Source organism: Phacochoerus africanus, chromosome 2, assembly GCF_016906955.1.
Source record: "Phacochoerus africanus isolate WHEZ1 chromosome 2, ROS_Pafr_v1, whole genome shotgun sequence".
NCBI classification, from domain to species: Eukaryota; Metazoa; Chordata; class Mammalia; order Artiodactyla; family Suidae; genus Phacochoerus; species Phacochoerus africanus.
In genome coordinates this window covers 211,739,908-211,761,590 of record NC_062545.1, presented here as the reverse complement: position 1 = coordinate 211,761,590, position 21,683 = coordinate 211,739,908, and the positions used below count along the sequence as shown (strand labels likewise).

The 21,683-nt window shown below is 37.3% G+C and overlaps 1 protein-coding gene across 1 annotated transcript in view; it reads left to right on the top strand.

Moving 5' to 3' along the window:
* Positions 1 to 1,094: 1,094 nt before the first annotated feature.
* Positions 1,095 to 21,683, top strand: part of LURAP1L (leucine rich adaptor protein 1 like) — a 56,460-nt gene continuing 35,871 nt past the window's right edge. Inside the window, exon 1 of the mRNA XM_047767647.1 lies at positions 1,095 to 2,151. Within this exon, the coding sequence (XP_047623603.1) occupies positions 1,831 to 2,151 (321 nt within the window). The 5' untranslated portion in view covers positions 1,095 to 1,830. The remainder of the gene's footprint in view (positions 2,152 to 21,683) is intronic.

The following is a 21,683-nucleotide window of genomic DNA, read 5'->3' as shown; positions in this document are numbered from 1 at the left end:
TTTCCAAACTTAGGACAAAGCATGTAGTTTTATCAGTGAGCTGAGATTTAGTCTTGTTCTCCTTTGATTCCATAAGTGGTTGTTCCAACTCAAAATGGGCCACTTAATTTACAACTTCCTCACTTCTTAAAAAAGAAAAGAACACACAATTTCTGACACATTGGCAAGAGAACCTGAGCAACTTTCCCTGACATGAAATATTTCTTTCAGAAGGCTTGTTTCTTATCTTTAGGCTTCCTGGATGAATCTCTGCTAAAAACAGTCTCTGAGATGTATATGCCTATATGCTTATGACCTGAGTGATATCTCTGAGAAGGACCAAGAACACAAATACTTATTTGTCACTGAAAGAGAGGGGCCTACATATTGAAATATTCTAATGCAACCCAAAACATTAGAGTTTATTGGATTGAAAATAGCATCCTCTACTTGAAGATTATCAACACAAATTCAATGTTGAATCAAAACTATAATCCATAGAGCTGATAACAACTTACTCGGTAGAAGTATCAATAGATCAATTGATGGCATGCTTCAGATTTCTTCTAAATGGTTGAACAATATAGATAAATTAGCAAAAACAACTTTTCTCTAGTTATACCCAATATTCCTCTGACATAATTAAGGTAAAAATATCTCAGCAAATTCCTCTTTTTAAAATCCATAACTATCCTCTGTAGTCATATATTCTATTTAACTTTTCACATCTGCTTGAGGAGACATACCATAACATCAGGAAGACAAATAACTTCTGTTGTACATTCTCATTGAACATTTGGTGAAATGATTACAGTTTATTCTAGTATAGAATTATTAGGCAAGCCTTCTAAAGTTAAAATTTTGCCATATAGAAAGAAGGAGGATGGGGAATGTCACTACATCTAAAAATCATTATTCTGCCTCTAATATTTGTTACCCTTTTTAAAAGTTGTGGCCACCACGCAATTTCTCCGGCAAAACTAAAAATCTAATTCCCATGTTAGGTACTCCGAACTAAAACAGGACGTTGAAACTACTTCCAGTAGCAGGGGTAGGAAATTTTCACTTGCTCTTCTTGTCTGTGTTATACGGTACAAGGGTTGGTCCCGGTTTGGTCCACCTGCCAGCCGAGTTTAAAGTTTCCGAGGCTTGGAGGAACACAATGATTTGGATCAAACAGCCTAAATGGGAAGAAGGATATTTCTGCTGCATCGAGGAAGCCGTTAAACTTCTGCTAAACGAACTCTCTCTTTTTTTATGCGTCTATGCACACTACCGACCTTCTCTACCGCTGACCAGAAATTATCTCAGACAATCCAGGATATTCTGAAAGCTTGGAGACATATGGCTGGAAAATGAAACGACCCTGGAGTGTGGCCACATCATTATTTTGTGTCGCATGGTACCAGATGGGCAGTTGGTGAATGGCGATGGGATGTGAACGGACACTTTCATAATGTGAATTTCCCCCGCCCCGCAGAGCTAAAGCAGACTTTATTTCCCTCTCTTTTTGGTCTTTAGTACTTGCAATTTCCTCCTCTCTGTAATATCAATTAACTCAACTTGGCAGTGGGGTGGCCAAAAAAGAAGAAGATGAAGTGGGTTCTATAATCTCAGTAAGTGTCGGGGGAGTCACAGGGCCCAGGGAACTGCGGCTGCCACCCGCTGCGTCCTGTGTGGATTTCAGGGCTGATATCGCCCTGGCGGTTATGGAGCAGACGGTGCACTCGATCTTTCAAGGATAGAGATCCGGGCTCCAGAGGGGTGCGCTGAGCTCCAGGCAACCTTGGAGGCCACTGCTGCCTCTCATCCGCAGCCTTTTATTACCATTTTCATCGTTCTTGAGAAGTCATGGAAGACGGCCCACTGCCCGACCTCAGAGACATTGAGCTGAAGCTGGGGCGTAAAGTACCTGAGAGCCTAGTGCGCTCGCTCCGTGGGGAGGAGTCGGTTTCCCAGGAAAGGGACAGAGACCCCCGCGGGGGGAGCAGCAACAGCAGCAGCGGTGGAGGCGGCTGCATGAGTAGCAGCAGCAGCAGCAGCTGCAGTTTCCCACTCTCCTTGTCATCCTCTTCTTCGTCCTCCCCAACCTCTATCTCCCCACGACGTAGCCACTCCAGTAGTGCCCTGGAGAGGCTGGAAACCAAGCTTCACCTCCTCAGGCAAGAGATGGTGAGTATGGTATGCCAGCTGTGGGAGTGGGAGCCGGGGCTTAAAGGCTGGCTGTCGGAGGAAAATGGGGCGGGGAGCTGGTGATAGAGGGTGGCTGGGGTGGCCGAGCAGAGCTCTGGGTGTGTGGGAAACGCCGGGTCGAGGAGCGCTCAGCCGGTGTGAGCCTGGAGGCTGCTTCTGGGAGGCTTGTTTACCCGGGACTTCGTTCGGTGACGGTTGTGAGGACAGCAGAGCCCGCCCTTTTCTGTACTTTTTGACGCCAACTGGCTGTTCAGACGCTTACCATTTAGCTGCCAGTCCGCAGCCTCCCAGACAAGCCCAAGCGGTCTGCGGTTATTGCACCCATCTGCGGCCTGCTGTCCCATTTACACTTTCGGTTCAAAAGGTGGCTCGGTCCATTGCACTTACTGCAAAAATACTTCCTGGTTTGCCGAGAGGTGGCGCGGTGGGGTCCCTGCAGCCCTTCTTCCTGGCTCACTCCTCTCTCCCCACTAAGGCCCCGCCCCTTGGTGCTGCAGCTTAGCCTTCCTAGGTCACTGTGGAGCTGATTCTTCACAGCTGGTTCTGAAAACAATGGCCCACTCGTCCTTGATGCTCTTATGAACAGCTTGTTTTACTGTTTGGATCCCAAAGAGCAGGTGATCCCCAGGCCTAGGGATTTGCTAATGACCACTTCCTACCCTTCCCCCTCAGTCCTCAATTTGCAATTGTTTTCCGTGCTGTTTGCAAACGTTAGCCTAAGGATAGGACAATAGAACTAGTAAAGATTTGAGAAGACTTGTTATTCCGGATGTACTTAGAGGAGCACACTTATTTACTTGCCCTGAAGTCTTGGGCAAGTCATTTAACTTCTCTGGACTTCCTTTATTCCTACAATGAACTGGTTGGAGGAAATGATTTCTTCTTAAATCTTTAAAAGAGAATGACCTCAAAACAACAGCATTTTCCACCAGTTTAGAAAAGGAGGAAAGTTACAATAGGGCCCTCAGTCCCCCAGAGGATGGTGCAAAGGATTTTTCAACTAAATAATCCTATCTACTGGGGCTTTGCATGAAAAAGAAGTAACCAGTGATGTTTCCCTAGCTCCTCTCTTTCTGCACTTGGAAGACTGGGAGGGAATAAATTCCACAGAATATAGTAATGTTGGCAAGTATATTAGTGCAAAAGCCATTCTTCAGAGATCATGGCCTATGTTCAGAATTTTTACCACACTAACTACACAAGGGCTCTAAAAACCTCTTTCAAGATCTTTTAAGCTAGTCTACTAAAGGATTTTAATTTTTATGTCTCAAGTATCAATTTTTTTTTCCCAGTTGGAATGCACCAGATGTTGAAAGTGAATATGTATAAAGAGACTTACATAGGTCTATGTATGTATATAGGGTCCGTGTCTGTGTATACTCATTCACCATATGTAAAGCAAATGATTTTATTCTACTCATGTTTCATTACACATGTATTATTCAACAAGTATTTACTAAGCATTTATTAGACATACCTGGTAATTAACTGGGTGCTCAAAATACTAAAAAAGCTCAAGGAGCCTATTTAGGTCTCTCAAATATCTTGCACTCATTTGTCATTTATTATTTTAGTATATCAAGGCAAATGTGCTAAAAATTTTTGAAAGATTAAAAAATAAATCTAATTATTTTCAGCAAAAGATACTTTCTAGCCTTCTCTGTTTTTCTTAATGACAATATCATAGAGTTTATAAAAATCTGTTTCCTCAAACTAGATCTTGCTGTGTAGAGTGATTATGGTATATTAATAAATACATTTTATAAAAGCAAACAGAAACAGCAACATCAGTGACAGATTCTTTAATTGATTGTTCATTATATTTTCTATGCAAAGCATCAGTTATCTATGAACCTAGGAGAATTTATGCCAGAACAGATGTTTCATGTTCAACTTTGCACTTTAGTAAAGGTATAAAGACAATGAACACATGATAACATTGGCTATGCAAGTTTAGAGGGAAAGGATCTGAAAACAGGTATATTTCCCTGCCAATGAGAAAGTTTTCCCCCATTTTATATAACTCTTGTGGGTGCTAAAACCCCCAGCTTCAGCATAATTGCAAAATAACAGATTTGTTTTTATGTAGACTTGGCAGTTTTCTTATAAACATGGAACAGATGCAGTTCTGCAATTCTTCCTGTCTCCTCCTAGTATCCCCATAGAGAGAAGCTGGGTGATGTCCCTGTGAGTTTCGTGTTCTTTTCTGCCCTCTACTACGAGCATTGAGCCCTTGGCATTGGTGACCCCTTCCAGGGCCTGAAAATAGGCTCTTGTCTAATACTCCAAAATGAATTGTCTGAGGATACACACGTGCTGACAAAGCAGGAGAATTTATTGGGAAGGGGCACAAGGGCGGAGAACAGCAAGGTAAGGGAACCCAGGAGAACTGCTCTGCCACATGGCTCACAGTCCAGTTTTATGGGAACGAGGTTAGGTACCAGGTTGTCTCTGGTTTATGAACGTTACCAGAGGAGGGGTCAGAGCAGAGCAGAAGCTGCCAGCCTATGCCACAGCCATAGCAACATCTGGCCAGTCATCTTGCTTGGCCCGTAATGGTGTGGCTCAGGGTCCTTCTTGGTGGCATAGGCATCTCTTAGCCAAGATGGGTTCCAGTGCTAAGCATTCTGGGAGGCTGGTTGTCTCCTCCCTCCTCTTGGCCCCTCCTACATCCTCCCTGTTAGTCTTCAGGGCAGCAGCATGTTCTTTTATCAACCCTCCTGTTGTGAGACAACTCATGCAAGCTGCTATTATTATGCCTGGACAAGGTGGGCAGTTTAGGTCAGTGGTCCCCTAACAGTATTATGTACAGTCCCACATTTTCATGCTCATTTCTTTGATTTGTTCACAGATTTTTCTTCTGGATGGTCTGGAATTATCAGGCTTTGGTCCTGCCCTTGGAAGTCCTTTGCCATGTACAAAACTTTCTATAGACTTCCAGGAATTAAGTCTTCCTTCTTTTCTTATTAGAATGGATTTGTATACCGCTAACACAATACAATATAGACTTGCAGGGATGGAGTATCAACACAAAGTTTTTTACATACGCATCATTTTATCATTGTCTCTCTCATCTCTTTTTATGTTATGAATCATTTTATTAACTCCTACCTGTAAATATTATAGTTGGCGGTCTTAGAGGTCTGTGAGATAAAGTGTAAAGGAAGCAAGTTCAAAGAGACTGAAGTGGGGGAAAAAATGTTTTTGTGGCCAAACTTCTTAACCATGAAATCTTAAGAACATAAATATCACTATGCATAATAAAGGGTATGGGAAGGAAAATATTAGAACATTTATAAGCATATAATTAATGTAATAGGCCAACTCAAAGTAACCATTAGGATGTTTTAGAAAGGGAAATTTGCCCAGTGTGTAAAATGTTTTTATTTTGAATTTAGAGATAAGGAGATCTGACAATATAATAAGCAAAGGCAGAAATATGGAAAGGAAATTGACAATGAAGCTGGAAATAGATGTCTGGTACAAAAGTCTGCCCGATAATATTTGTTCACTACTTTTCAGTTTACAAATTGTTTTAATTTCTGTCATTTAATTGAGACTAAGGTCATACTGTGAAAGAAGTATTTTCATCTGCATTTTGTGAATGAGATCACTGCGGCACAGAGATGGTTGAGAAAGCAGGGCAAGCACACATAGTATATTAGTGAACAGAATCACAGTTTGAACTCATATCATCTGACTCCAGGTACTGTGCTTTCTCCCCCATTCTAGCCTGCATCCCAATAATTTCTCTTCAAAATGAAGTATAGTTTTTATAAATCTATGGTAAGTTGGCCACACCTAGAGTGCAAACAAACAAAAAAAAGAAGCCATTATGATGTATGTCAAGGGTTGTTTCAGATATAGATTTATTCAATAATCAACAAATACATATTGAGTGCTGCCAACAATGCACCAGGCCTGCCACAAGACCTTGGAAATGTAGTACATAACACCTACTTTAGGAGTTCCCAGTGTGGCTCAGTGGTTAACGAATCCGACTAGGAACCATGAGGTTGTGAGGTCAATCCCTGGCCTTACTCAGTGGGTTAAGGATCTGGCATTGCTGTGGCTGTGGTGTAGGCCAGCAGCTAACAGCTCCGATTGGACCCCTAGTCTGGGAACCTTCATATGCTGCAGGTGCAGCCCTAGAAAAGACAAAAAGACAGAAAGGACCCAAAAAAACAAACAAACAAAAAAACTACCTACTTTAAAAAGTCAGTCTTCAGAGGTCCTGTCCTATGTTTGGACTTTTTATCTTAAATGTCCATGAGGACTCCTTTTGTAAAATTTTCTTAACAATGGGACTTTAATCATACTTATCAAATATTGCACTGTTTTAAAATGTCTCATAATATTAAAAATCTTTTTCCAGTAAATATAAATAATCTCTCTCAAAATCTACATGTACCACTAAGTAATACATTCTATATTGCACTTTTCTTTTACGAGATGTTCAAAAAATTTTGGTGCTATCTCAGTATGTGCATATGATACCTCTAGTTTGAAAGTGAAAATTATTTTCATCAGTTTACTCTGGAAGAAATTTGACATGCATACAATTATAAATGCAATAACTAAGATAATCAGACCTTTAAATTAGTCAGGGCTTAATGCAACTTCCCGAGTTTGTTTTCCCACATAATTATTGTTCAGAACATCAAAGTATCCTATGTAATGAAGTATAGTATCAACTTACACGTTGATCCTAGACTTTAGTCGATTCCATATTATGTTGGAATGGTTAATGCAGTGGCATTATGAATAACCTATTTGAAAATATTGTATCCTGATTTATTTTTGGCAACTACACTATATATTTGCATAGCAGCAATATACAGCAGTCATAACGAGGAATAAACAATCTCAAGCTAGTTACTTCTCTTACTATGAAAACATTCAACTATCCCACTCAATTCTTCAACTCTCGCTTTAATAAAGTTTTTGGGTATGTATGCAGGGCTAGCCACAAAAACACATAAATACAAGGCACATAAATGATACTAGAAGAAACATAAATCAAAATGTCAAAAATTTTGAGAAGGATAGATTTATACTCAGCTTTTATTGATATTTTCTCTCATTGATCTTTTCCATGCCCCCTCTCCAGTATTACATTATCTTCTAATAAAAAGAAAAATTATTTTATATTCCTCAAAAAGATTATAATTTCATTAAATGAACTTATTGCTCTGGACATGATTCATCTAGGAGATTTCCAGTATTTGTTCTATAATGATTTCAATAGAATTTTTACTATTTTATCATTTAGATTTTTTTTTAATGAACAAAAGTGTAACGAAAACCCTTAGGCATGTAAGTGAGAAGCTGTGAAGTGGAAGGCACCTTCTTTGTTGAGTTCACAACATAGCTGACAAGATAAAATGGGAATATAGTTTTTCCAGAGAAAGATTACAAATCAGTATGTCAGCAGGTGCAGGATGCCACAGTGGAAATCAGACATAAGTGTTAAGATGGAAAGATAAAGCTGAGGAAATTTCTCCTGGCAAATGTGCCTCGTACAAGCAATTAAAAGGGCTGATAACTGTGCAAATTAAGGGTTTAATATTAGGGATAAAGACATCAAGGAGATGAGGAAATCTGATTCCTGAACAGTGGCTTCTGTCATTTTGTGCATGGAATGTAATTATACCAAGTCTAATAAATCTTGTTGGTACATGTTTCGTTAAACAGTGACTCAAAATTCACAGCAGTGCAGACGAAGGTAGTAAGGTTACTTTGCTAGAAACACATAGATAGAATTCATAGGCCTTATACATAATTGGACAATAGTGACATATCCAAAAACTGAGTAGCCCTGCCCTGTCCCTGGGAATGTATGTTGAATGGAAAGAATGACCTTCCACTCCATTCAAGTTGCGCAACCACAATCCTCTGATCTTGTGAGACCACAAATTTTATGGGAAAAAATTTTAACTTCTCATGACAGTTTGAGTTTATTCCCTTGGTAGCATGGAAATATGTATTTTACCTTCCATTTTATAGTGATGGGTCATAAATAAAAGGCTTTCTCATATATTAAGATTTTAACTTTTTAAGATACTGTTTTTGAACCTGGGATTCATGGCTGGAGTCTCTGGGGTCCCTGAGAATGTATTTGTTTGTTTGTTTGTTTGTTTTACTCTGAAGAGCTTTCCTTTTTGTTCATTCATTACTCAAGTGGTGAACCTCTGGTTTGGTGGCAACTTCATAGGCTTAGGAATCAGACAAGCCAGGATTCCAGTCAGGTCTGGAGCAATTTAGGATATAAACAAACCAGTAGAACCCACCAGGCTGCCAAGGCCCTGAACCTGATCCCTGCAGAGACTTATCCCATCTTTCCTGGTAGGAAGGCCTGTCCAGCTCTCAGTGGCCCTCATTCTAGACTTGGCACTTTCACTGGTATGCAGTATTGAGCAAGTTACATAACCACTCTAGGACTCAGCTTTTTGTTAATATAGTGATAAAAGTACCTCTATTAAAGCACTGTAAAAATTCAGTGAAATAATATAAGAAAATCAACCATTACACAGGCATTCAAAAGCCATAAGGATGATGACAGCAATAGGTTTTAAGTCAATTGCATGGCTGTTCTGTTGATCATACACAAGTAGTATTTGATGGGACTGATCAAATGGTAGGTCCCTCCTCCGCCAGATTATTATAGCACCTCCCATGTTACCAGATCTTCCATTGAGACCACCTTCCATCCAAAAGCAAAAAAGAAACATGTATAGTCTTTTCCAGTTTAGTAGCACAGATTACAAGCAGAGTATAGTAGCATAGATTGAAGAATTGTAGCCCCTAATTTTCTGGTTTAGGAAGTCTGAGGAATTGAGACTGGTATTTGGTTACTTACAGTGATACTTTTCTATGTGCAAGGTGCTATGTTAGTTTAACATTTATATGTATTATCTACCTGAAATCTTATAATGATCTTAAATAGTTTTCACAAATATTTTATAGAAAAAGCATTGAGGTTTATTGTTAATGCTCAAGACTACTGAGAAAGTAAAGGAATGAGCTAGGGTAGGGTCAGAATCTGAACTTTAAACAGTGATTGTGCTGTTACATTTCATCCTTGAGAGTACCTTGATGCTCACGCTGACACCCAGGATTAAATGTATGTATCTGATCTTCTACAATTTAAAAATATTAAACAGGTTAAACTGTATGAGCATTTACCATAAGGTCTCCAGGGAGGAACAAGAACTAAAGACATCTATCTTAGGAATATTCAAGATTTAGATGAACATATTCAAAAGTCACCTGGTTTCCAGCATGGTACCCTTTCTTTTTTTTTACTACCATCACCCTGATCACCCAAAATACTTCTTCCCACTCCATAAGAGCTGCTAGCCAAGAACTCCCTGTCCTGGCCAGTTCAAAGCTCAGAGCTCAGTAGTGGTGCTTAACTGTGTTCGCGGACTAAGAGTTTTAAAAGCTTATTACTGGCAGCATTTTACTTTGCTTAGACAGTCAGGATAAAGCTTGGATTTTAGCTAACTCACTAGAAAGCAGTGGAAACTGGGAATGCTGAAACCTGCCATGACTTCCCAGATGTCTGCTTAGAACACATGGATCCAAATTGTGCTTTATGTAAAATATTCAGAGAATTTATAAGGAAAAATTTACATTTTGAAACATATATTTCAAAAGTTTCAGACTTTAAAATAAACCTGAATAATTTATCTTTTTAAGAAAGGGCTAAACATTGTGCTGAATGTTTCTATATAGCTATTATTATGTTCATTTTACAGATAAGGAAACTATGGGTTACAGGGATAAAATAATTTGACTAGGTTACTACAAGTGGATTCCTAGCCATTCATTCAAATAAGAACCACCAGCTATCTGCTGGATCCAAATTATTCCCAACCATACATATCTCAGCATCCTAACATGTACCCATTTATTATGAATGAACATTTTTATAGCAATTTCATCACAAAAATACCAGTGGATCTTTTGGTGTCCCTATAAAAATATTATCAGTTCCTTTTAAAAATTAAATATGTGCTCTATTATGAAACATCTAGAAATATAGGCATGCTATAAAAAGAACAACAAAAGTCCCTTTTCATCTAGTCCTAATGCATCTCCCCCAACAGAAGCTGCTGCTGACAGTTTGGTATGAATCAAGGCTTTTTCTATGTCTCTCCTTGCATATATTTTCACATATACACATACGTAATTTGATGAGTTTGGATTTTACTTTTCTTATTTTACATAACAATATTTTGTTATGTCACCTGACACTGATTAGATGATTACAATATGCCAGTTGGTATTATAAACAATTTTCATGTATTGTCATTCCATTCTTACTCCTCACCCATTTATGAGGTAAGCCCTATAGGGTGTTAGGTAATATAAACAGATTCCTGAGAGAGTTTAAAAAATGCTTCTCTAGTCAATTTTTATCTTATTCTGTCAGTTCTCTTATAAAAACCTCAACAATTTTCTAATTAAAATGGAAAGGTCATTACTTGTTTTTATAATAAATGATTATTTAATAGTTCTTTTAGAAAGAAAATTCTATTCATAGAAATCTGACTTAATCAGAACACCTCATTCTCAATTGAATTAATAGTTAACTAAGTCTTCTAACTGGAATGTATTTTTCCTCAACCACGTACAGTCTTCTGTTGTTTTTTTTTTCATATATAATAATATCAATTCTCTAAAAACTGGACCAAAGGTTAAATGGCACAAGGTCATCAAAGCCACATGGAGAAGGCAGGATGGCCACCCAAGAAATCAAAGTGCCTTCAGGGCTCATGTCTCAAAACCATCCTAGACTTGTTCAGGTTTTGGAAAGTTCATAATGACAAAACAGATTCTGTTCCTTGAGATCAGACATAATCAGAACATTGGATTATTTCATTGAAGAAATAGTTAATATCCTACAAATTGATTCTTACAAGAAAGTGATGTGTAAAACTAGAACTCTATCATATTACGGATTAATTTGCCCTCTCCCTGAAGGCCCATTTCATGGGAAGTTGGAAGACTGCTGAAGTGAGCAATCAGGGCAAGAAGGAGGTAGGAATTTGATCATGTCCTGGCACAACTGGATCCAGAGATTCCTTTGGCAGCTCCAAGACAGCTACTTCCCGTAACTGTCTCTGTTGGGTCTGCCAGCATGCCCGCTGGCTGCTGTTCAGCTTGTATTCTAACTGACACATCTTATTCTTTAAAAAGTTAATCCTGGAATTCCCGTCATGGCTCAGTGGTTAACGAATCCGACTAGGAACCATGAAGTTGCGGGTTCAATCCCTGGCCTTGCTCAGTGGATTAAGGATCCGGCATTGCCATGAGCTGTGGTGTAGGTCACAGACATGGCTCAGATCTGGCGTTGCTGTGGCTCTGGTGTAGGCCAGTGCCTACAGCTCCAATTAGACCCCTAGCCTGGGAACCTCCACATGCAGCGGGTACAGGCTCTAGAAAAAGTCAGAAAGAACAAAATAAAAAATATTAATCCTATCAATCAGGGGTTGGTTATACTGAACTGTCTTTATGGGTAAGTTTTCAATCTTGACCTCTGATATTTTATGATTGATTTGAGATTTTCAGAGGATAATCAACTTCCCTCATTTCTAAGTTCTCTGGAGCCCATCGCATTCACATGCATGCCCCCTCTACATCACAGTGCTTAAGTAGAAGAGTTTTTAATTTTAAGAAACATATCCTGATAAAATGTCTTATTTTTATATAAACAAAGTGATCAGATTATCTATTTGTAATTAAAAGTATGGGATTTTTTTTCCTCTATATGTTAAAATAGGACACCAAAGCTGAGCTAGTTTTAAGTCTTCAACTTTGTATATATTTGGTGAACAGAAAAAATTGTTGCTATTTTAGTAGGGGTACTCAGTAAACTCAGAAAAATGATTTTAACGCTAGCATCCCAAACAGTAAGATATATCTGCTACAACTCAGAAATTGCTAGCCCAAGATATTATTCTACAGATTTTGTTTGTCTTTGCGAAAGACATTTAACTAAAATTTTCTACATCAGTTTTTTTGTTTGGTGCCAACCAAACAAAGCTTAAAACAAAACTGGGAAGGAAAATTCTTCCTGATGGTGATAAAGTCCAACTTTTAAGGCTGCTCAGTTCACAGGACTACCTGTGGTTCCTTTCCTGAGAATTTAATAATAAAGAGGTACTGCTGGCTTTTTACTTAAGTGAAGTTAATTCTGTTTCCAGGTTTTCCCTTAATTTCATAAAGTGTTTAAATTATTATTATTGAACTGATACGTGATGTTATGAAAACAGGCAAGTAATACAAAAGGATCTCAAGTGGAAAATAAATAAATAAATCCCACATCCTTTTCCCAGTTTCCAATACCTAGAGACAACTATTGTAAATAATATTTTACATATTCTCCCAGACATTTTCTTAATATATGTGAGTATATCTATAGTTTCTTATATATATTTAGCTGTAATTATAGACACATTTGTGGATGTATATCTGTGTATATAATCTTAAAATTAAGACTTCTTGGAGCTAATGTTTCGGTTATTTTTCTAGATTCAGTAAATATTCTGGTATTGAAATATGGCTTCAAAACACAGCTTATATTGCTCCCACTTTGGATGAATTACTAGCAAAGAACAGCAGTTAGAATTACTCTCTTTGTATAAAAAAATATTGTAGTTGGTGAGGGCAAAAAGATAGAGTCAGTAATCTCTAGAAATAGAAACGACCATTGTAGAACCCTAGGGTGGGAAGAAACTTTACAGGTCATCTAAATCAATTTCCCACGGGTATCCTAGCCCATCGATCATACATTCTTTGATGAACTTCTCCAGTGATGGGGACTTCACGGGCTGGCAAGGCAGACCTTTCCATTTTCAGACCCTTCTATTCATTACACTGTTGATTGGAAATTTCATTTGTTCATCAAAAGACAAACTCTATAATCATTCACCAAATGGTTAAAAAATGCTCCAGCATGTATGCCTGCAAGCCATGGGTTTATAACCTAAGCTGGAAGCTCAAGTATAAAATACAATGAAAGCTCAATGAATTTCTCTTTGGTTTATATCTATATGACTAAAATAAGAGACTCTCTTGCCTTTCTTGCAAAATGAAAAAAAGGAACATTGTCAAAAGGCAATGCCATATATTGGCAAGGAATGGAGAGAAATGGGTGCTCTCCGCTGCTACCATAAGAGTATTTTGAAGCACCTTTTTGGAGGTAAACCTGACACTGTATTTAAAAAGGAAAAAAAAAAAAGATACTTGACATAGCAATTCTGGTACCAGCAATACTTAGTATAGAAATTTATCCTAAGGAAATAATAATGAATTTGTATAAAAGTACAGTTTGTGTGTACCTTTAGTATCATGTATGACTGAAAAAAATTGGAATAATCTAAATGGCCAATAATGGCAGGTGGGTTATTTATCTGCATGTGATAGAAATTTGTGTAGCTATTAAAATTATGTTGTAAAATAATGTATGAGAGAAAATGGTTATGGATATATGCATGCTTAGAACAAAAGGCTGGAATCAAATATCCTATATGTTAATGGTAGGTGGTGGGGTTATAATTGACATTTAAATTTTTTTCTGTTGAGCATTTTTGTTATATCTATTTTCTCTGCACTAAGTGTATATTGTATTTTGATAAGTAAATGGAGGTAGATAGAACTGAAAAATTAAAAAAGAGTATGGACTTTAGGTAAAGCTAAATTCAAGGACTCAAATCCCTATCTTTTACCAGCTATGTGTCTTTAAGTACATAATGAGTTTAATACATGTAAAGTAGCTGGGATTCTGCCTGCTAAATGGTAAGCACTCATTAAGCATTCTTTTTTTTTTCTTTTTTTTTGTCTTCTCATTTGATTAATGGCTTAACTCTTTTATAACTTATAGGAAAAGATGAGACTAGAAGCTTTCCTATTATTCATCTTTCTCTTCCATCCTTTTATTCTATTTCATAGAAGAAGCGGGGTGGGGGAGGCATGGCTGAATGCAAAATAATTTATGTCCTGCACAAACTATACATGAGTTGCTAAATTTGGCACTGAGCATCCCTACACAGAAGCAGCACCTGGAATAATTTGTGCCCAGTAGGAAATGATCACTTCAGCTCTGGAAAGTCCTTTCTATGAAGTAAGGAGAATTAAAAATCAACTGACCTCTCAGGTTCTTAGTCATAGTGGCTGGTGCTAATCATGGACATGACCACTACAAGAAGGTAAGACAGTAGACAATTACTCTCAGAAGTATTTATCAAATATCCTATAGTCTCTTCAGACGAGCCTTATGCTTCTTGCCAGAAATATGTCTGTAGACAGTATTAGGACTCTGATAGATGTTCACATAGGTTTTTAGAGAGAAAATTAGTTACCGCTTAAGATGCAAGGAAAGATAACACCCCTCTTTTTAAGATTTCATAGATAAGAATTTGAAAACATATTCTAGCTTTCTACCATTTTACAAGCAGATGATAAAACTGTATTGCAAAAAAAATAAAATAAAAAATACACTGAGCCATGATTTTAATTACTTAGATCAGAAATTTTATAGTCACACTATAAAACTTAATGATTTAATGGTACTTTAAATATTGTTCATTGACAAACACCTTTCTACAGTAAAAGCACATGATTATTTAAAATATATTTATAAGTCTCTGGGGCTAAAGATTTCCAGAGGTGAAAGTCTGACAAAATCCTATGTACATGACTTCGTCACTTTACTGTTGTGCCAAATTTTAGGCTATATATTTCAACTTGGTTGATAATATTGCTCACTGTTTTTTCTCCCTCCCTATAATCACCTTGAGGGCAGAGGTTATAAGTAATCAATGCTTGTTATTTCCCTAATGCCCAGGCCGTTATTTAGGGATTCAGAGTTTTTTTAATGTGTAAATTAAAGGACACCTTAGTCCTGTTTCTAATTTTTGTGTTTGGAATGCATTAGCAACACTGCCTTTTTGGACTGGAACATAGAATCCCAACGCTTCTTTGCTTCCCACCACCCACACTGTCACATGGAACTTAGGTTTTTAGAAAAACTAAAACGTCTTCCTAATCATTGTTTCTGTGACACTTGGAAGGAAGGAAGGAAAGAAAAGAAAGAAGAAAGAAAGAAAGAAAGAAAGAAAGAAAGAAAGAAAGAAAGAAAGAAAGAAAGAAAGAAAGAAAGAAAGAAAGAAAGAAAGAAAGAAAGAGGAAGGAAGGAAGGAGGAAGGAAGGAAAGAAGGGGAGAAAGAGAGAGATAGATAGAGATGGATGGGACAGACATGAAGGAAGGAAGAGGAAGGAGGAGAAAGGAAGGAAGAAAGGGGAAAGGAAAGAAAAGGAGGAGGGAAGGAAGGAAAAAGAAAATAACTTTTCTTCCTGCTCTGAAATGATACAGGAGAATTTCCTCCTATATGTGGGACCTAATCTAAACCATTGCTTTCAGGGATACTGGCAACACATAGAAATGAAAGGGTTGTTTTTCTTCTCCAATAGGTGCACAAAGAAAATGCACATTTTAGTTTTGTGCCATCATCCTTCCCTACTGTGGAATGAGGTTTTGAAGTTCCAGTGCGAAAAGAATTTATGAGAAAAAATACATCATTTATAATATTATATAGTGTACTTATGATATATGGTATAGGTCATACAGTTGTGGTGAAAAGCGAAAAAAGAATTTATTTTGGCAGCCTCCCTTAAAGGGTAGTACTGATTGTTAGGGTACTCCTTCTCTTAATACCCTCAGCACACTCTCAGAATAGGCTTGGAAATTTATAGTACAAGGTGACATGGGCACATCATATCTGAGGTGATAGAGGCAGTTAGCAAGCTTGCAGTGAACATCAGCGATGTCTAGGCAGGTAAGTTAGATTGACAGCATGAGAAAAGCTAGGTTTCTTGAGTATTCATTATAAGATCCGATAACTGGAAAGAGTTTCAAGGAATCAACCCATTTTTCCATTTTTAATTTGTAAATAGATTTGGAAGATGAAAAATGGCTATCAATATTCTAGCATATCTATGAAGCTGGCAACTTCCTGGGTTTCCTTCTGAAGTTTTTTGTTCCTCCATGATTTTTTAAATACTACTCACTTTCCCAAAGGCATTGGTTTTACCATCTCCCAAGAAGGTATGCTCTGTGGGCTTGTGGTGCTTTTAATCTTCATATTTCTTATTTGTATCATCCATAGGAAAATTTCCAAATGGGTGGACAATATTTTTTAAAAACCTCTATTTAAAGTAATTTTATGCTTTACGCAAAAGCCTCAAAAATAGTACCCCAAATCACTATTTACCCTCACCCAGTTTCTCTAATATGTTAACATTTTACCGTTATCTTCTCATTCTCTCCCTTTCCCCCCTCTCTTCTCTCCTTCTTTCTTACTTCCCCCCATCCTGCACACACACGCACACTTTTCCCTAAACATTCTCCAACTTAAAAGTTGTAGACATGATATTTACCTCTAGATACTTCAGCGAACATTTCTCAAAACAAGAAGATTTATGGGGAGTAAATGTTGCCTTCCTCCCTTCTGTGTACAGTACAGTCATAATTAATGACTCACATCATTTGCTGAGCTTAGATCCATCCTAAGAATATCTTAGGTGCACTATAAGTGGCCACCTTGCATCAATCAAAAGCCTATCCCAGGCCAGCATTCAGTTAAGTAATATCGGTAGGGAACGAGAAGCACAGTAAGGGCAATTCAATGAATACACCCTTCAGTCCCCACCATCCTATTGACTTAATACCAGAACTCCTGTTCTCACAAAATCATCTTTTCAGCCAGAGCTTGTGAACCATATGAAAAATTGAAGAGTAAGTGGCAGATTTTGGACCATACATAGTATTCTATAATGCATTTTGAATATCCGACACATTGACAAACCATTGCCTTCTACTATTTAAGCTGTATGGGAGTAAGGATGCTGAGAGCCAGTTTTGTTAAGTGAGGAAGAAGAAAGAAGAGGACAGAGGAAAAGGAAATGACCTTTTAGCATTTTTGTCTGAGAAAAGATTTCTCCTATGAGTCATTTTGCACTATACACCATAGTTTACAAAGCATTTTCATACATGCTGTCTTCTTTCCTCAGTCCTGGAGTTAAGAGGTTACAGTGATTAGACCATGAATATAACTTGTGCAGCCTGTGCTATTATACAGTATTTATAGCATATATTTGCTAGAATATAGTGTCTGCCCAGTAAACATGACTTAATCACAGCCCTCTGCTTGGTATTATACTTGCTTGGCTGAGAAAGTAATGAATGAAGGTATGCTATGACTATCACTATGTGCAATATTAAATTAAGTTTTTAAAATCCAAACTCTTTTGGGGGGCTTAATAGTAAAATCTACATGTTGAGTTAGTTCCTGAAAAATATCCACTTGTTTTTCGTTTAATCTGGTTATGTTTAGAGTTTTCCTGGAACTATGGCCCTGACAAGCCTAAGGAAATGAAATAGAATTTTAACTTTTCTATTCTACTTCTTAATTTTGATTTTATTACTTTAATTTTTAAGTTATTTTTTTTTGCCTTATAAAGTAATGCTTACTCCATTTATTCCTTATTTGGAATTTTTCAAAAGTTAGTTTGGGAACACCAGAATAAAGATGTGAGAAGAAGCTCAGGATAATGAATAGTTTTATGGTCTTCCGCTTATGTGTATTTTTGTCAGTGGGGAGAAATGAACTAGAATATGACAAGGATTATTTTGGTAGATATTGGACTCATGATGATGAACCCACATGTTTTCATGTGGACCAGACTTACAAAAGGACTTAGAAATGGATCTTGAAGTAGGAAAAGAGAAAATTTAAAGTAAATTCAGGGGTTTCCATTGTGGCTCAGCAGTAATGAACCTGGCTAAGTATCCATGAGGATGCTAGTTCCATCCCTGGCCTCACTCAGTGGGTTAAGTACCTGGCATTGCCATGAGCTGTGGTGTTGGTCGCAGATGCATTTCAGATCCTGCATTGTTGTGGCTGTGGTGTAGGCTGGCTGCAGCAGCTCTGATTCGATTCGACCCTTAGCCTGGGAACTTCCATTTGCCACAGGTATGGCCCCAAAAAGGAAAAAAAAAAAAAAAGGTAAATTCATATATCATCAGTCTGAGCACGAACACTTATTTTCTTCCAATTTTAACTTTGAACAAATATTTCAGTTGCAATTAGTAGAGAAATGGTAGATATTCCTATGGTTAAAAAATTCTGACTGTTTAAAATAGTGAAGAAGGAGTTCCTGTCTTGGTGCGAAGGAAACAAATCTGTCTAGGAAACACGAGGTTGTGGGTTCGATCACTGGCCTCGCTCAGTGGGTTAAGGATCCAGTGTTGCCAGGAGTTATGATATCGGTCACAGACACAGCTCAGATCTGGCGTTGCTGTGGCTCAGATCAGCTAAGCCAGCAGCTGTTACTTCAATTCAACCCCTATCCTAGGAACCTCCTTATGCTGTGGGTGTGGCCCTAAAAAGCAAAAAAAAATACAATACAATACAACAATGAAGAAAAGTTCTTCCTTCAAGTCCCATTCCCCAAAGGAGTTCCTATTTTCAATTCTTCTGGTAGAAAATATTAGAAATATATATCTTATATCTACAACTTTAAAAATTTATCGTCCAACTCACCATTAAAAGATAACAAATTTAAAACACTGAACCCATCTATTTCGTTCTGTAGTTCTCCTATAGCTTAAAATAATTGAATTTCTTTTTAGTTTCCCAAATCTAGTTGCTGTCTGTTGATATTTTGCCCTTTACACTTACATATCATATCCACCTTCTGTCTTCTGCTTCAAATTTTGTTAGTCATGTTATTTTCTGTTACAGGTTATGTGAATTTATATTGGTTTACCATCTCATTTTTCCATGCTTTATGAATTTATTAAAAGGACAAATACAAAAAAAAAAGAATTGGATTTTGAAATTTCCCCCACTCTGTTCAGTTTCCCTCCCTCCAACCACCATTTTTCAGTAGTCTGAGAAATTACACAGATTACCACTGTGTCTGCAAATATGAGTCCTGCTTCAAGATAATCTGGTATCACAGGGAAATGAAATATGGATTCTCCTTATCAGTATGTTTAATGTAAATGAAACTACTTTCTTGGATGTCTCTTGGTATGGTTTCTTTATCATTCAATTGAGTTGATTTTTATCAGCATACATATTTATTATCCATGACTTCGATCTATATGTTGGAGTAGAATTACATTTATGACCAGCCTATGTTTCCTACTAAGCATTTTTTGGACATGTTCAGTTACTCACTGGAAATACTTTTTAATTCCCCTCCTTCCTCATCATGTTACAATTTACAAGTGGGATTAAAAGAGACCAATTTCTAGAAGATGGGAAACTTAGTGAAGGAAATGTCTACTTCCACTCTGTTCCAGTTGAAATCTTATAGATGCATATATGATAAGATCAGGAATTTTGAGGTCTTAATGGTTAGCATATATTATATTAATGTATACTATAACTTTAAAAGTTAAGAAGACACAATGAAGAAGTTTCTTTAAACAGTGTTTCTTCCAGTTACAATACAAAGCAATCTTTTTAGTGATTCATAAATTTACTTGGCACCAGACTTGGAAAATCAACTTGATTTGAAGCATGGCGCCAATACAAAATGGGATTGCCCAGACATTTCGACTTAATTAATAAATGAAATGAGTTCAGAATATGGCCATTAAATGTTAATAAATAAATAACAAGGCTAAACTCACAAATGGATGCTACTTCCTGTGTTGGAGACTTTTAAAATCATCACAACACAACCATTTTACCTTACTGGCATTAATAAGTAAGTGGAGTTAAAATGATTACTGTTAGTGTCTGTAACAGTGCTTTATTTAAAACCACTAAATGTTAATTAAGTCTCCTAGAAGCATTATCAAATGCTCACATTGCTGAGCTGGAAATGAAGATATGGAGACAGAGTGATTTACAGTAGGTTAAGACAAGGCCAGATTTCCCACGTTACAACTAGTTGTTCAGGGTGCCATAGAACAGCAAATATAAATAAAGGAAATGCATTTCCATTTATACTTTAATTCCAGACATCATTACGGGGAATGCTCAGTAATTTCCTAACATTATTATTATGTTATTTTTGTTTGCTTTCAATCTTAAGACAAATTCTATTTGGATTTCATCCAGAATTCTTTAAGGAGAAATGAACTTTCACTTTTTGTTTTTTTTTAACATCACAGTGTTGACTTTTTTGTCAATAAGATCGAATAACTTGAAATTTTTATCCACATGAAACCCAGTGTCTTTTGTAATTAAAATTTGATAAACAGTATATACTAAAATGTCAGATTGAATCACACACTTGGAAATGAGTCTAACAAGAATCTATTTTTGATCTCTTAACCTTACATATTACTTTTGCACCAGCCAAAATTTTAGTAGTTCCAATTAAACACTGGCTATGCATATCTATAGAAAATATACATATTTTTAAATCTTCACTCCTGTTGGGCCTTAAGGACAGATGGAACTCTCAGTTGCACATCATTTAACTATATGAATGTCCACGCTGGACATTGGTTCCCATCTCTGCTTCTGGAAATTTTTATGTAACAGGAATCAACTAAATGCAGCACATATTTTTAAACATCAACTATATCCCAGTCACATATAAACCCCAGAGGAAATACAAATGACGTTGAAGACATTAATATCAGATTACTTAGAAATCAATTAGGTGAGTAAGGTTTATGTTACTACTGAACAATAGCAATGTTACCCTCCACAGTATTGAAAATCCTGGTCTAATCCCAAGGTTCATGGTCCATAATAAAATGTAAAATGCAGTTATTATTAGAAACATATTGTATCATAACCATTAATACTGTACATAGGAGCTGGTCTTCTACAGCTTAAAGTATATCCCCACCTCAGCCCCTCGAATGTGCTATGTATATATATGCTATGTGTATGCTCTTGTCTCTTGAAATTTGTACACACCATCCCTTTTATCTGGATCTTTCTTCCCCTTTCATCCTTATCACTCACACTTCATCAAGTTAACCCTGACTTTTTATCTTTCAAGTCAAACCATCGATAGTATTGTATTGAGCTTTTGTTTTTGCTTGTTTGTTTATTTGTTTATTTTTGGCAACATCTGTGGCATGTGGAAGTTCCTGGGCCAGGGATCAAACTCACTCCATAGCTGCAACCTAAGCCGCAGCAGTGACAACACCAGACCCTTAACCTGTTGAGCCACCAGGGAACTCCTTTTTTGTGTGTTTTATATCCCTCATCAGACTCTAAGTTCTCTCATAGAGAACCATGTCCAATTTTTTTTTTGCAGTGGGGGTGCCACACCTAAGGCTTATGGAAGTTCCCAGGCTAGGGTTGAATGGGAGTTACAGCTGGTGGCTTACACCACATCACAGCCACAGCAATGCAGGATCAGAGCCGCCATGTCTGCATTGTACATCACACCTCACGGCATTGCCAGATCCTTAACCCACTCAGCAAGGCCAGAGATCAAACCCAAATCCTCATGGATCCTAGTCG